The sequence below is a fragment of the Etheostoma cragini genome, chromosome 3, assembly GCF_013103735.1.
Source record: "Etheostoma cragini isolate CJK2018 chromosome 3, CSU_Ecrag_1.0, whole genome shotgun sequence".
Taxonomy (NCBI): Eukaryota; Metazoa; Chordata; class Actinopteri; order Perciformes; family Percidae; genus Etheostoma; species Etheostoma cragini.
Window position 1 is genome coordinate 18,785,111 of NC_048409.1, and position 14,619 is coordinate 18,799,729.

Consider the following 14,619-nt stretch of genomic DNA (forward strand, 5'->3'; position numbering starts at 1 on the left):
CTTGAAAACAAAGAACATGGCTGCAATTGCTGGTGCTCTTTTATCAGCTTGGGCCACTACGCTGGATGACTTGGAGTTAAGATTTTCTTTAAGAAACAAAGAACGGCACTGAAGTCATTCTTTAAAAAGGAAGATGTATTATGTAATCTAACCTTCTACGTTACTCTGGTTGGTTGTAGCGCTATCCTGTTGAGTGCATTGGGAATGTGAAAGACAACCGTTTATCCCTCCCCTCGGGTTGAGCCCTGCCAGTGGTGTGTTCCCAGACCTAACATCTTGATGTGGGTCTGGCTTGTCAGGCTAAGATGGGCTGACAAAGAGAGAAAAGGCAGTTACAGTAATAAAGTAACAAGCCAGCCAGTATTTATATATGTTTTTAGGTTGACATATGAAGAGAAAATACAGGGACCTTCACAAAAAGCCATTTCAAACCATTTGAACAAAGTGAAACTGAAAAGTTTCAAAACCTAATCTAAACAAAAGCAGAAACTACTAGATAGCACCTTCTTATTGATTTCTCTGTAGAAACCAAAGCGTGTTGACCAGATAAACATTATCTTAGGGCACCCATGGACTTGGACCCATTAGACAATTTGTTGAATTGGTGTCTCCAATTACATTTTCTCTGAGCTATGGGGGGCTTGCTCAATCCCCCCGACTTCCCATCCCTTCTGAAATAGAATCCACCCCCACCACCCCCCAAGTGTAGTGCAATCATATGTTGAGCTTTATAGGAGCCAGAGGGTGAGATCAGAGACTGCTGTGTGGGAAGGGAAATAAATCGACAGTGTAATTGAACACACCAGGCTGCCAGTGGCTTAGAAAAAGAATACCAGCAGATACCATGTGAAAAAATACACTCCCCACATGTATCTAACGCCTGCACGGAAAGATGAGAGGCTGTGTGTGTAAATGTCTGTCTGTGGGTGTATGCACACATGTCTGCCTGTGTATTAGAGTGATGCACTCCAGTGGAAGTGCCTCTGCATATCTAAAATATGTGCGTGCCTCTGTGTGTGTGTGAGAGAGAGAGAGAGAGAGAGAGAGAGAGAGAGAGAGAGAGAGAGAGAAAGAGAGAGAGAGAGAGAGAGAGAAAGAGAGACGGAGAAAGAGAGAGAAACACAACTCTATGCCAACTAAGGAGTGCTTCCATCTGTTGCGCCAGCCTCACACGAGACTCTGCAGTGTCGCTGGCACTTTATGGAGCCTAAGATCTCGACAACTGATCCTAGAGCAGATCTCAGCTGACACTAACATGCCCACCTCTCTTTGGGAAGAAGGAGATGGAGAAATAAAGCAGAGGCAGAGGATGATTTGAAGGACAGTGAGTGAGATAAGTACACAGATTGTGGGAAAGTGGGAGAAGGGAAGGAATGGGAATTTATCACACAAAAGTTCAGAGAAAAAGAAAGAGAGCTCAGTATACCTGAGAAGTTTTTCCCTGTGCTCGTTCTCAGTGTCTTTCTGTTGGGACAGCTGCTGATCACACTGTCTCCTCTGCTCCCTGGAGACACAAAGTGCATGGCATGTTCACTCAATATTCACCATTTGTTGAGTCAGTAAATGTTTGACAAGGGTAGCGCAAGTAACATACTGTAGCTAAAAAATTATCTTTTCCTCTTTCCCTAAAACGTAATTCTCATCAATTTTACCCACATTTCACATTCAGGCAGGTGGAAATATATTTACTCCGGAGTACGTTTTTACAATTTCCAGTGTCACTGAAAAGTACTTGAGCAAGATAGCAAATCCATACAGCTGCTATTCTGTGTACTCCTACGCTTGAATCGCCAAGTGGAAGAGGCTTCACAATTCTGGGATCAGCAAAAGTTCAAGGCTTCCTGTATACCAGAACTGGTTTTGCTTACAAAATGCTTTTGATTGTCATTTTAAAACTGAGCAGCTTTCCACAAGTCATTTAGATTTTTTTTTTGTTATATTCAAAGTAAATAAGCTATGTGCATGTGTTTTGAAATCACCTCTTCCTCCATGTACAGCTGCTGCCTCGCTCTTGAGAAAGTAAATTGTAAATCAGTTTTAATTCTAATCCTGCGTGCCACGACAGTATGTGGTACTCCCGCCTAATGTGCACACACACACAAACACACACACACACACACACACACTTATCCTATCCCTCCTAACCCTGTCGGCTTCCCTGCCTAATCCCCTCTCTGGCGGCATGATCAGTTAATGTGTGTGTGTGTGTGTGTGTGTGTGCGTGTGTGTGTGTGTGTGTGTAGCTGGTTGTGTAGCTGGCTGTCTAGCCCTGTGACCTTGCAGCCACACGCAATGAGGATACAGAGTGAGAGGGCTCGCACGTCTGAGCTCAAAGGCAGACAGCCTGTTTTTACTGCCAATCTACAACAGACTTTTCTAGCAACTGTGTGAAATTATTTGTACATTTCACTGAAGTAGATTCAGTAAAACAGCCAGTACGGCTCATCAATCGATTAATAATTTAAGATATCTGCTTCGTACCAGATACCGATAGGCTGGTTGGCTTTGGTTCCTTTAAAGTGTATAACAAAACATTCTAATACTGGAAGCTACATATGATATTTGGAAATCAAATATTATTAACAATACTTTCAAATTTTAAAAGTGACAATATGTGAGCCACAGACAGACAGAAGAACAAATAGAGTCACAGGCCCAGATGCACACAAACACAATCCAAGTAATACACTCACATCTGTCTTGCACCCGTTATCAGCCTCCCTCTCTCCATCCCATTTCCTCTCTCTCTTTTTAACTCTCTTTTCTCCTATGCTGTTATGGGTACTCGTGATTTAGAGGAGGCCCCTGAGTGCTCCTACATTCTGCGTATTTACTAACAGCATACTGTTTTTACTTTACAGCCCACTGTCCCTAGTCTTTCTTTGTCTTGCCCCTCTTTCTGTCTTCACAGTCACATATGACATTATCTGACTCCCAGCTGCTGGTTCCACTATTTTTTATCTGCTGGTCTCCTGTTTTGGACTTTGTTTGGGAGTTGAGAGAAATAGAAATGTAAAACAGGTAGTGGTGTTTTTGAATTACTCTACGGCCCAGGGCAGGGTTTAAAGTGCAGTCAAGTGCACAGGGCACCGAAGGAGTGGCGGAGCACTTTGGGTGTTTGTGTGAAGCTGCAGGCATGTGATGTACCCAGTGTTCACATGGAAAAAGGTGAGACTAAAAAGGTGAATCTATTATTATATATTATTGGCAGGCATGTTGGGGGCAGGTTGCAAAGACAACATGAGGGTTCCTAAGGAGTTTCAATGTAAAATTGTCTTTTGAATTTCCATGAAATGTAAGTCCAATGTGACCTAAAGACGTCACTGTCTCCACTTGTAATGACTTGCACTGCATAAACTAAGAAACTATGTGGAATAATGAATCATAATTATTTCAATGTGTTTAGGAGTGAAGAAGTGGGCTGGTTGCACAAGACTTCAAGTCAAGGTCACCACAGTGGATCCGGCGCAATCACAGCATGACAAAGCACGTCACTCAAATTACAGACTGTAGATGGAACGCATACCTGCTGCCTTCAGCTGGCTGTACGGAGAGTTAATCAGCTGATGTAGGTGACAGATGCTGATAAGAATCAAGCATTAATAGTGTGTGAGCCTTTTAAAAACAATTGTGAAAAAGACAAGCAAAACTCTACAGAATACTAATCAAAGTGAAAAAACCTAAGTATACTTTTCTGTTGATCTAGTCCGAGCAGATGGGTGGCAGACGGCAAAAAACATGGTGAATCCTGACACTGAAATTGTAATGTACCAGTAACACCCTGCTGAGCCACTCCTCCCATTGTGGTGTATGGCAAGTCACCAAATACCAAACAGCCACATTAGAGGGAAAAGCCTCTCTGCATTTCAGGAAAATACCATTTATTGTGCGGCATGTGCTCACATGATAACAGAGCCCAGAGAAAGAGAGAGAGAGAGAAACAAGAGGGTGAGATTTATTTTTTAAGCTGAGAAAGAGCAGAAAAAAAGACATCCTCCTACCTGAAGGGCTGTGGCCGATTTTATCTAATAGATAAACAGGGTGAGGGGGTGGGTGTGGGTCAGGCAAATGGCATAGCAAGATCTTGTGGGAAATGAGGTCCTTGGATAAACCCTGGGATCAATAGTTATTTTACTGCCGAGACACACTATGCATGCACAGGCGCATTGGCCTTATGAAAACAAGCTGTATCACATCAATCACATCAATCCTTTGCTCTTTCTCTCTTGACCTTCACTCATTCCATCATCTACTCTTTCATCTTCCCCCCTTGCTCAGCGCATCCCTCCCGTCTTTCATCTATCCCTCTCTTCCCTCTAATCCATCCTTTCAACCTGGCCCACGTCTGTGTTGGATGATCCATGTGTTCATCCTCTGATGAAAGGATGAGCTCAACATCTCCTGCCAATCCCAATGCAGCAGGAAGCTTCCCAACACCTTTGCCGTGCATGTCATCCAGACGTTACAGGAAGGGGTTTGTGACGCTTTCTGTGATCCTTTTTCACAAATGCTGTCAAAGTACACTGGGGGAAAGTGCATACTATAACAGCCCATTTTCATGGACTTGTTCAGTGGCTAATGGTATCAGTTCTAAGTCAGGTAACAGCAAAAGGTGATCATCACATCATACAAGCTTCATAACCAGTAATATTCACATGCCAAGGAAGTAGTTTTTCAAATACTGTGTATACAGGAAAAGTCAGGTGTGCAATCAAGATTGAAACAAGGGTGTTTCAGTATGTAAGTCAACGACTATGTGTATATGTGTGTGTGTTTGTGTGTGTGTGTGTGTGTGTGTGTGTGTGTGTGTGTGTGTGTGTGTGTGTGTGTGTGTGTGTGTGTGTAAATAGTCATGACAAAACTAGCTGCCATTGAGTGTCTCTCTGGCATGCTGATCAGATTGCATGCTAGGATCAGAAGGATTCCACAGCCTCTCACTGTCCTTAGACTGCCCCCTGAATTATGTGTGTATGTGCGTTTCCAAGGCAATGGGGCTGGCGCCACAGAAACGCAACAGGTGCGGAACGGTGATGTTTGATGGAGGTGGGGGTCATGGCAACACCTCTTGCACACAAACAAACTGGTGCTTTTTGTACTTGGATCTCGGAACTTGGTTCACAGGTTTGTGAAGCTCTGGAGCTGATTTAATGCATGGTAAAACTAAAAGAACACACACACACACACACACACACACACACACACATCACTTTAACTTTGAACTGAGTATTTTTACATGTGGCCACTAAACTCCACGTCCTCCGCCATTGCATATTGTGATTGTCATAATTTTACTTTTCGCCTGAAACTCTTTAAATTATTACATTTAATATTTTCTCAATATTAGCCTGTACTTTACACTATACATACTTGTTATGGACATTTCATTGTACATATGTTGTTATCAGTTTCTAAGATCTAAAGATTGAGGGCTGTTGTCCAAATGTCATGTGACATCTGACTCACACACACACACACACATACACACACAAATGTGTGTTAAGCAGTTTATTTCTTCCTTTAATCGTTTGGGTGAGATATCTGGAAAGGAAACCAACTGTTTTTTATTATCATTATCTTGATACTCCATATTCATTGGTAATAAATGTTAACATTAACCTCAAGTTAAAAAGATTCTATCAAAAAGTCATATAAATATATATAGATAAATTTGACTCTACCACGCACACTGCATGAGATAGTCATTCCCGTAACTGAGCACTTTGAAACGGATAAGAAAAAGAGGAAAGAAATCTGTTATTTCTGAAGGTCAAAAACTAAGATTTATGACAAAAACATTTGAGAGTGAGAAAGAGAGACTGATGAGGATGTTATAAAAGGAGAACGAGGAAACATTACTGTAGTGCAAAAATGACAGCTTCATCTGCAGATTGTCAGGTCAAGTAGTCCTTTAATGTTCTGATTATCAGATAGCAGCAACATTTAACATTTACTCCCTTTGTGTAGGGGGATGTCTGTGTTTTTGTCTATTTCTGTGGGTGTTTGCCCATGTGTGTGTCTATGTGCACATGTTTTTTTCAAATATGACGTAACTCACACAAGACTCAAAAGCAACCTCTATTGCTTAAAACTAACACTATAATTTAAAATATGGGACATGTGCAAACATTTGTAAAAGTTGCCACTATTCAGTGCAAACAAATATGAGAAGAGGACCAAATATGGAATAATTTATCCATTTGGAATTCTTGGAGAGAGACAAAAAAACTTTTTTGATGGACAGCAAAACTTGACCCAAAGAGTAACCTGCTCAACATTCTTTTGCTTGTGATAACAGTAGATAGCAAGTTGTTAACAGAGAAGACCCGGCATACAGTGTCCGTGAAGTATGTACTACGTACTTCTGTGTTTCAGAAGTACATTGGAATTTAGTATGTTTTTCCACACACTAGAACACACCACAAACTTGGAGTCTAAACCAACTGCACATCCTACTGATTCTCTTTAGCACGCGAATGCTTAATAATTTGCCAGTTTTCAACACAAAGTATGGCCTAGGCTGATGGGATGGTCATTACTTTTACAGGTAATTAGTCATTATTAGACAAAATAAAGTTTTGATGTGAGCAATGACCATTCATCTGCAATCAATCCAATAGTTCAGGATTCATCTTCTTGGGACCATGAGCGTGTTTACCGAATGTCTATCTAAGAACTGTTGAGATATTTCAGTCTGGACCAACATACCGACCAACATTGCCATCCATAAAGCCATGCCATAAGCGAGGTTAAAAATACGCTTTACTCAAATGTACACAACAACTTCACAAATGCTGGGGCTAATGACAATGTAGGTGTTTAAAATCTTTAGGTGCATTTGTGTAGTATGTTTTCAGGGTGTGTGTCAGTGGTTTTGTGAGTGTATTTGTGTCTGCAGGTCCACATAAAAAGTAAAAAAAAAAAACTGTCAAAGGAGCTGCAAAATGTTCAAACTGATAGAGTTTTGTCATCAGCATTTATTTTCTAAAGCACATAATGTATGTTTTTCTGAAGTCTGAACACCTGACTAGACCTTTGTGTGAGTGTATACAAGTCAAATCCTCTGTTGTGGCAGCTTAGCAGGCCTGCTATGTGGAACGTGAGCATTTCCTGGTTTGGGCAGTCCAGCTGTTCAGACCTGCGGTGACCTGTTCTCCACCTGGCATATTCCACATCCTAAAATTCACCTGTGTCCCAACCAGTGCATGTTTTTCATATATGTGTGTATGTGTGTGTGTGTGTGTGTTTTACCACAGGCTGTAGACACTTACATCAACTGATGAGTTAGGCACTCCTTCTCTTCTCTCATGTTCTGTAACTCCACACTGGAATGCCTCAGCTCCTCTCTCAGCACTGTTCTCATATACACACACAGACACACACACACACACAGACATACACACACACAAAAAGTTTTAAATTGACTTGACACGATGAAGATGAAGTAAAAGTTAACAAAAGCTTGTCTGCACATAACACCAGCTCAAATCCAGGCTTGTCACCAGAGGCTGTTATACTGTATGATTTATAGAAAGAGAAAGGCAGGTACAGTAGGCAGAGTCTACTATCACATTGTTACTTCCCACCTGAGAAGTGGTGGAAACCCTACACCAAATGAATCCATCTACGAGAGTGACAAGATTGGAAGGAGAAACAAAACAAGAGGTGGCGGAGGAGGAACAAAAGAAAAACAGAAGTTCCAGACAGAAACAGTAGCTCACAAAAGAGGTGAGTAGGAAGAGTGAGAAGTACAATAGGATGAAAAAAAACCAAGGTTGGAAATTGAAACAGAAGAAAGCAGTTGAAAAGGAGAGAGGTGAGTGTGTTGAGAAGAAGGGAGTATGAGGAAGTTTGTGCTCAAGGAATACCATTAAACTGTACACCCCCGTCCGGCAGTCTTTGTTGTGAGTCTGAAACAAAGTGTCTGCTGTATCGTTTCCTCCCTTCACTGTCTGCCCATTTTCACAATGACAGTTATGGTACAATGTTTATACAGCAATAAGATGCAATTAAAAAAAACGAATTAGCAAACAAGCATTTAATAAACACAGTAGTCCTTTAGCAGAACATCATAAATCTGAATCAAAGAAAATAATTATCCCCAAGTAAGTGACAATTACAAAGAATTTGCCTTGATTGATTGTTGCCTTGGTGTGTAAATACATAATCATATTAAACATGAATATCAAATAAACAACAAATAAATACAGGAACAAATATGCATAAAATAACTGGAAAAAGGAGGCTTTATGGATTAGTGCAGAATGTGCAAAAATGTTGAGGGATGTCCAAAATAATTTGGAGTAAGTCTATGTCAGTGAGGGTCCAGGGTCTTGTTAATGAGGCTGAGATCAGAGGGATAGAAACAGATTTTATGGTGTGAGGTTATGGTCTTGATGGATTGCAGCCTCCTGCCAGAGGGGAGGGGTCCAAAGAGTGTGTGACCAGGGTGAGAGGGATCGGCCACAATCCCCAGCGTCCTGGGGGCGTACAGGTTCTGGAGAAATGGCAGATTGCAGACAATCTTCCACAGAAAGTATCTATATCTTTACTGGGCTTTTTTGATGATGAGGGAGATGATGTTCAGCTCCAACTTGAGGTCCTGGGAATTGATGGAGCCCAGGACTCCACAGTGTTGACTGTGGAGTCAACCAGGGTAAGGAGGGTGGGTGGGACTGCGTCCATCAAAAAATCCACAACCATCTCCACTGTCTTCAGAGTGTTTAGCTCCAGGCTGTTTTGACAGCAACAGGTCACCAAGCGTTCAATCTTCCACCTGTAGGCAGACTCAACCCCACCAGAGATGAGTCCATTGAGAGGAGTGTTGTCCGCAAACTTCAGCAGGAGCTTGACGGATTGGGGACTGGAGGTGCAGCTGTTGGTATACAGGGAGTAGAGCAGAGGGGAAAGGATGCAGCCTTGAGGGGAACCGGTGCTGATGGTCAGAGAGTCTGAGACGTTTCCCCAGCTTCCTGTTCTGCTTTCTGTCAGACAGGAAGTTAGAGATCCACCTGCAGGTGGAGTCTGGCAAGGAGAATGCTGTGCATGTGTTGTCAAATTATTGAAGTTGTTTTCTTAATTTGCATGTGTTTTGTCTATTTGCATGTGTTTCTTAAGTTGCCCCTGTCAGCCATCGTAGAGAATGCTATCTTTTTATGTTTGTGATTTTTTCAATAGATTTTGTATGAGAACGTATTTATTGCTTATTGATATTATTACTTTTAGCATTATTATACTAAGTACTTTGCAGTATTCCTGCCCTTGCCGTTACTGTCAGCCTGACATTCCCCTTTTCTAGGTTTTTGTTTCCCTTGAGCTTGTTTACTCTCATTCTTTTTCTCTCCTTAATCCTTCTCTTCACTGTCTCTCGTCTCTAAGTCTTTATTCGTCTATTTCTTTTTCTTCCTCTCTTTCTGTGGCTTTGTTTTTTTTATTCTATCTTACCTCTTACTCTCACTTGCTCTCTCTGAGCAGGATGAGGGGAGTGAAGGAGGTCCTTTACAAAGCAGCAATACACCGATAATTGCTTTCTGGTCACTGTGACATGACGAGGTCCACCAGGGTAAAGCAACACACGCAAACTCACTCACAGACACTCAGAAACTCACACAATAATACAGAACACCAGAGATGGAAAGTACTCAAGTAGATCTTTCAGATATTTTTACTTTACTTTACTATTTATTTTTTTGGCAACTTTTTACTTTTACTCCTTACATTTTAACATGAATATCTGTACTTTCTACTCCTTACATTTTACAAAACTGTCTTGTTACTTTAGTTTTGTACAAAAGGTCGTTAATCCGGTGTGATTGTGAGTGCATGTTGGAGAATAGTGCGGACATGCGCCTTATACCGCGAGCTGTTGCACACGGCACACAGTAATACAGACTATAATAAACTAATTTCCTTACAAAATAATTTGCAATTCACAATAATTGGTCACACATTCTCTCCAACCAACTAAAGCACACATGAACGCACCCAGTACCTCCTGTTATGCTGGGATTCACATTGTATGAGGCTATGTATAAGGAGTTAACTGTAAAGTAAGTAACACACAGTTACCGACTGCTACACCTTGAAATTATTATGGGACTAATATTTATTGGATAACAAAAAATCCCATTCTTAAGTAGTTCCACAGGGTACCACAACATTTTTTGCGTGTCTGTCTAACTTATTATGTGTAATAGAAGCATTACCAACTTCTTAACCAAAGCAGCATGAAAAAAGGCCAGGGTAGTATGGTGTTATGTATGTGCCTCATTCCTGAGCAAGTAATTGTATGTTTTGAACACAGAGAACTATATTTTGCAAGCCCATAAATGTATGTTTTGAACAGGTATTAATACTCGCACAAAATAATTTAGTTTGAACAAACAAAAACCTATTCCGTGCACAATAAATATGTATTTGCATGTTTACTATTATCCATAGTAACGTGCAATAATAACCCCTCTCACGCAGTTCACTTGTGTGCTCTCAAAATCTCTCTCTGCGAGCAGGTGGACACTGCTGCGCTCCGGTCAAGTCTCCCTCGCTCTCAATCTCTGCATTCTGTGCACACTCAACTCAGACGCACTCACTCAACTTTTTCACAGTGTCACTAGTATGTCACAAAACCAACCAATCAGAGAATTAAGGATTCATTCTGATTGGCTGTTTGTCAAGTATTTGAGAGGACACATGAGTAAATTGCGTGAGAGGGGTTATTATTGCACATGAATATGGATAATAGCAAACATTAAAATACATTTAGTGAGCACGGAATAGGTTTTTGTTTGCTCAAACAAAATTATCATTTATTTTGTTTATTCCTCGTTAAAACGTAATTGTATGTGCTTGCAAAATATCATTCTCTGTGTTCAAAACATACAATTACTCACTCAGGAATGAGGCACATATATAACGCCATATCGAAGTGCCTGACTGCAGAGACCTGAAGGAGTTAAACTGTTACAACTAGAATACTTTGTAGTTTACCATTTGTCCTACTAGAAGCTAATAACGTAATACCAAACAAGTTCCAAACTAACAAAGAAACTTGTGCCAGGTTTATTATAAGATGGCTCCGCAACAACTAATTTTAACTGTAATGTAGATACAAACTGTTCTCCAGTTGATGCATGTATGTCAGGGAATCCGTTTATTTCTAATGCGGTCCATACATCTTTCCATTATGCATGCATGTTGATCATTTTAGTATATAGAGTATGACAAAGTATATTCATAGTACAGTCTTAGGATAGCCAAGGGTGTTGGCAGATGGCTGCGGTTCAGGGATCGGTCACACATGCGCACACACTCACACGCGCACACACACACACTTAGTCATGGCTTTTTCCCTGTCAAACCTCTATCCTCTTTTCCAAAATATTAAATGTAAACCCCAACGCTATTAAAACAAAATATATGGCAGCTATTGGACTTTGGTCACTGAATAGATCAGATACACATTTGCAAACCACATGATGCTGAAATTTATTTGATTATAATAGACAAAATATGGACAAAAGGTGCTTAAAAGACACGGAATGTGGGCAATCCAACGTTACTTTGTCGAATTACACTGTTTAGTGTAGGCTAAGCATTAGTTAAGTTTTAGAGTGTGTGGTCTGAATGTGTAGATTAGTTTGGTATAAGAACAGGTTTTTGAGATATTATGTTTTGTGTGAATGCATGTTTACATCCGTGTGTGTGTGTGTGTTGGGGGGGGGGGCATGCATGCCTGTGTGTGTGCATTCCTGGGTGTGTAATATATTGCATGTGTTGGTTCGTGCAGCAGCTGCCTTTCATGCTCACGTCACTGAACAAACACATACTCACACGGCATCAATACAAACAGCGGACTGCTTTCTTCTTCTTCCTCTTCCTCTATCAAATTCTCCCTTGTCCCTCCCTCTTTCCCTTAAACACACACTGCTGCAGCTGTTTGGAATGTGCAGCAGAGAGAAAAAGACCCACCCAAGAGGTGAGCCTGAGGTTAGCTCCCCTTTGGATATTTACTGTCAACGATGAACACACACACACACACACACACACACACACACACACACACACACACACACAGATTCCTTCCTGCTTAAATTTTCTTTAAAGTTACAAGAGTTTGTGTAGTGTCCATTGTGGGTGATGCCCTCAGAACTAAGGGAATCAACACTACAGTTAAACTAATATTTACTCTTTCTGAATAATTATTTGCTTAACTTTCTTTCCAGCCATGTATTAATATACAGTATTTGTCTTGCTGTCCTATAAATCACCCTCACACAAAATAAATCTATGTTTCTCACTCTCAATGTGTTCATACTTCCTTAAAATGTGAAGCATAAGTTGGTGTGTGTGTGTGTGTGTGTGTGTGTGTGTGTGTGTGTGTGTGTGTGTGTGTGTGTGCGTGTGTTAATGTTTATGGAGTTACCTGAGAACACCTGTGTGCTGTGCTGCAGCATCTGAGATCGGAAGGCCTGCCAGACCCCCATTAGCTGGCTGAGGAAACCCCGTACATCTGTGAGCTCACTGCCGGATGATCGGAGCACGGAGAGAGTCGCTTGCAGGGCCTGTTGCTGTCGCGCACACACTCCTCTGACACACACAACACACAGAGCATTTAATATTATCTCAATACATCGGATAAAAGCAGCACTTCAATTAACAGTAACTTCATGGTTAAAATGTACAAACATCTGTCACATACAGATTGAGACAATAATATTAATAGCTACCTAGGCAGCTGTTAACAAGTGCTGTAAATGTGTGAAGAACACAACATTAGCTATTAAAAGTTTGGCTCGGAAAGACAGTAGTTGGAATCCCAAACTGGTGGGGAAATTCTTGTGGCCACTCTCTATCCCTCATCAACAAATACTTTGACTTTCAATCCCACATGCTCCAGTTGAGTTTATCAGTGTGTAATAGCAGAAGGCCGTGGTTACTGCTCCCTAGTGTGAATGTGTGTAACTGTGGGCTTTTGAGAGCATTTCTAAAAAAGAGCACACTGTACTGTACTTTTTGTGACACTCCCTGGATAGATTCAGAGGTTTTTTAAATTCCTTACTTGCAAAGAGCTTTGCCCAGTTGTTACTGTAAAAACTGTATTACTGTCAAAACTTAAAAGTATAGAGAAAACAATAAAAGTCAATGATCATTGAACAAATTAAAGTGCTATTCAAGTGTGCAAGTTAACATTTAGCGTTGGGGTACAGATTCCGAAGAGGAATGATGCTGATCCTATGTTTCATGTTGATGGCAAAAATGCCCTAAAAATAATTATTAAAAAATAAAAAAAAGAAGGAAAACAGAGACTTATTTGGCTATGGGAGAGCTAACAATAAGCAAATCAAAGGGCTTTAAAAACGTTACTCATTAAAAAAAGTTTATAATGAGTTTATTAAATAATTACCAACATGTAGTTACCGGAACACAATTCTCAATGTTACGCTCACTATTCTGTCTGTAAAAATATATTTTATAAATGTATGGTTAAATGCTCTCTAATGACTTGCAGAATAAACACGCTTGAATTTTTATGAACTCAGTTATTTTGAAATTCATAGGATTTCACAGATGCAGAGAATGAATGACAGATAGAAAGAGAATGTGATCATTAACAGAGAGAAAAACAAGTAGGACACAAAAACAATAAATTAGGTGAATATAAGAGATAGAGGGACTGATGTAACCTTCATGTCCTTAAGAAAAGGGCACAGCGATGGTTTACAGGACTCTCCCATTCCATCTCTCACTCTCAAAGAAATATGTTCAGACGAAAAGGCACTTTGAGCAACATGAAAGATCACTAGCTCAGCTCAGAAATTCATTCACACTCTCACACACATACGCGCACGCGCGCGCGCACACACACACACACACGCATCAATCAAGTCACAAACCGATGCAAAGCGTGGACGTGGAAAACTAGAGTGCTGGAATAGAACATTCTGTTATTTCAAGAACACTTTTGAAGTAACATGTGGACGAGAGCATACTGAACAGTTTCTTATTTTTACACACACACACACACACAACATTGAGGGAGAGAGAGTGTAGTGATTTGTGTATTGTTTCTGTAGTTGCTAGACAAAGAAATTGAAAAACAGGTGAGTGCGCACAGACACATTTGAAGAACATGGATACATTGCAGACATGGGACGCACACATGCATTTACACACAGTAACATGTATTTACATGAACACACACAAGCCTGTATCCTAGATAAAAATTCATGAACATGGCGCAAAGTGACGTGACAGTTTTTGAGAGCTCAGCGAGGTTGAGTGGCTGTTGTTTTTCTTTTTCAGGGTTTGCGGTTTAAGGTGATCAAAAATGAATTGAGTCTAAGACGAGACACAATGAGGAGAAGACTTTGAGCTGCTCACTCTTTTGCGTGTGTGTGTGTGTATAGAGTGGAGGAGAGCACGGGCACTGCTTGTCACGAGAGCCAGTTTTATAATGTCAGATGACATAAATCATAAGGCTGACAGCACCAAATGGAGGAACAGATATGAGCCAGATCTGTCAATGGTGATAAGGCTTGGATAGTAAAAAACAGAGAGGGGAGGGAGAGAGGGAGAGAGAGAGAGAGAGAGAGAGAGAGAGAGAGAGAGAGAGAGAGAGAGAGA

At 40.8% G+C, this 14,619-nt stretch overlaps 1 protein-coding gene across 1 annotated transcript in view; it reads right to left on the reverse strand.

The window, feature by feature from the left end:
* Positions 1-14,619, reverse strand: part of lekr1 (leucine, glutamate and lysine rich 1) — a 68,583-nt gene that overhangs the window by 23,925 nt on the left and 30,039 nt on the right. Inside the window, exons 5-7 of the mRNA XM_034862823.1 lie at positions 12,419-12,582; positions 7,269-7,350; positions 1,427-1,504 (exon numbers count right to left, since the gene is read on the reverse strand). Of these exons, the coding sequence (XP_034718714.1) occupies positions 1,427-1,504; positions 7,269-7,350; positions 12,419-12,582 (324 nt within the window). The remainder of the gene's footprint in view (positions 1-1,426; positions 1,505-7,268; positions 7,351-12,418; positions 12,583-14,619) is intronic.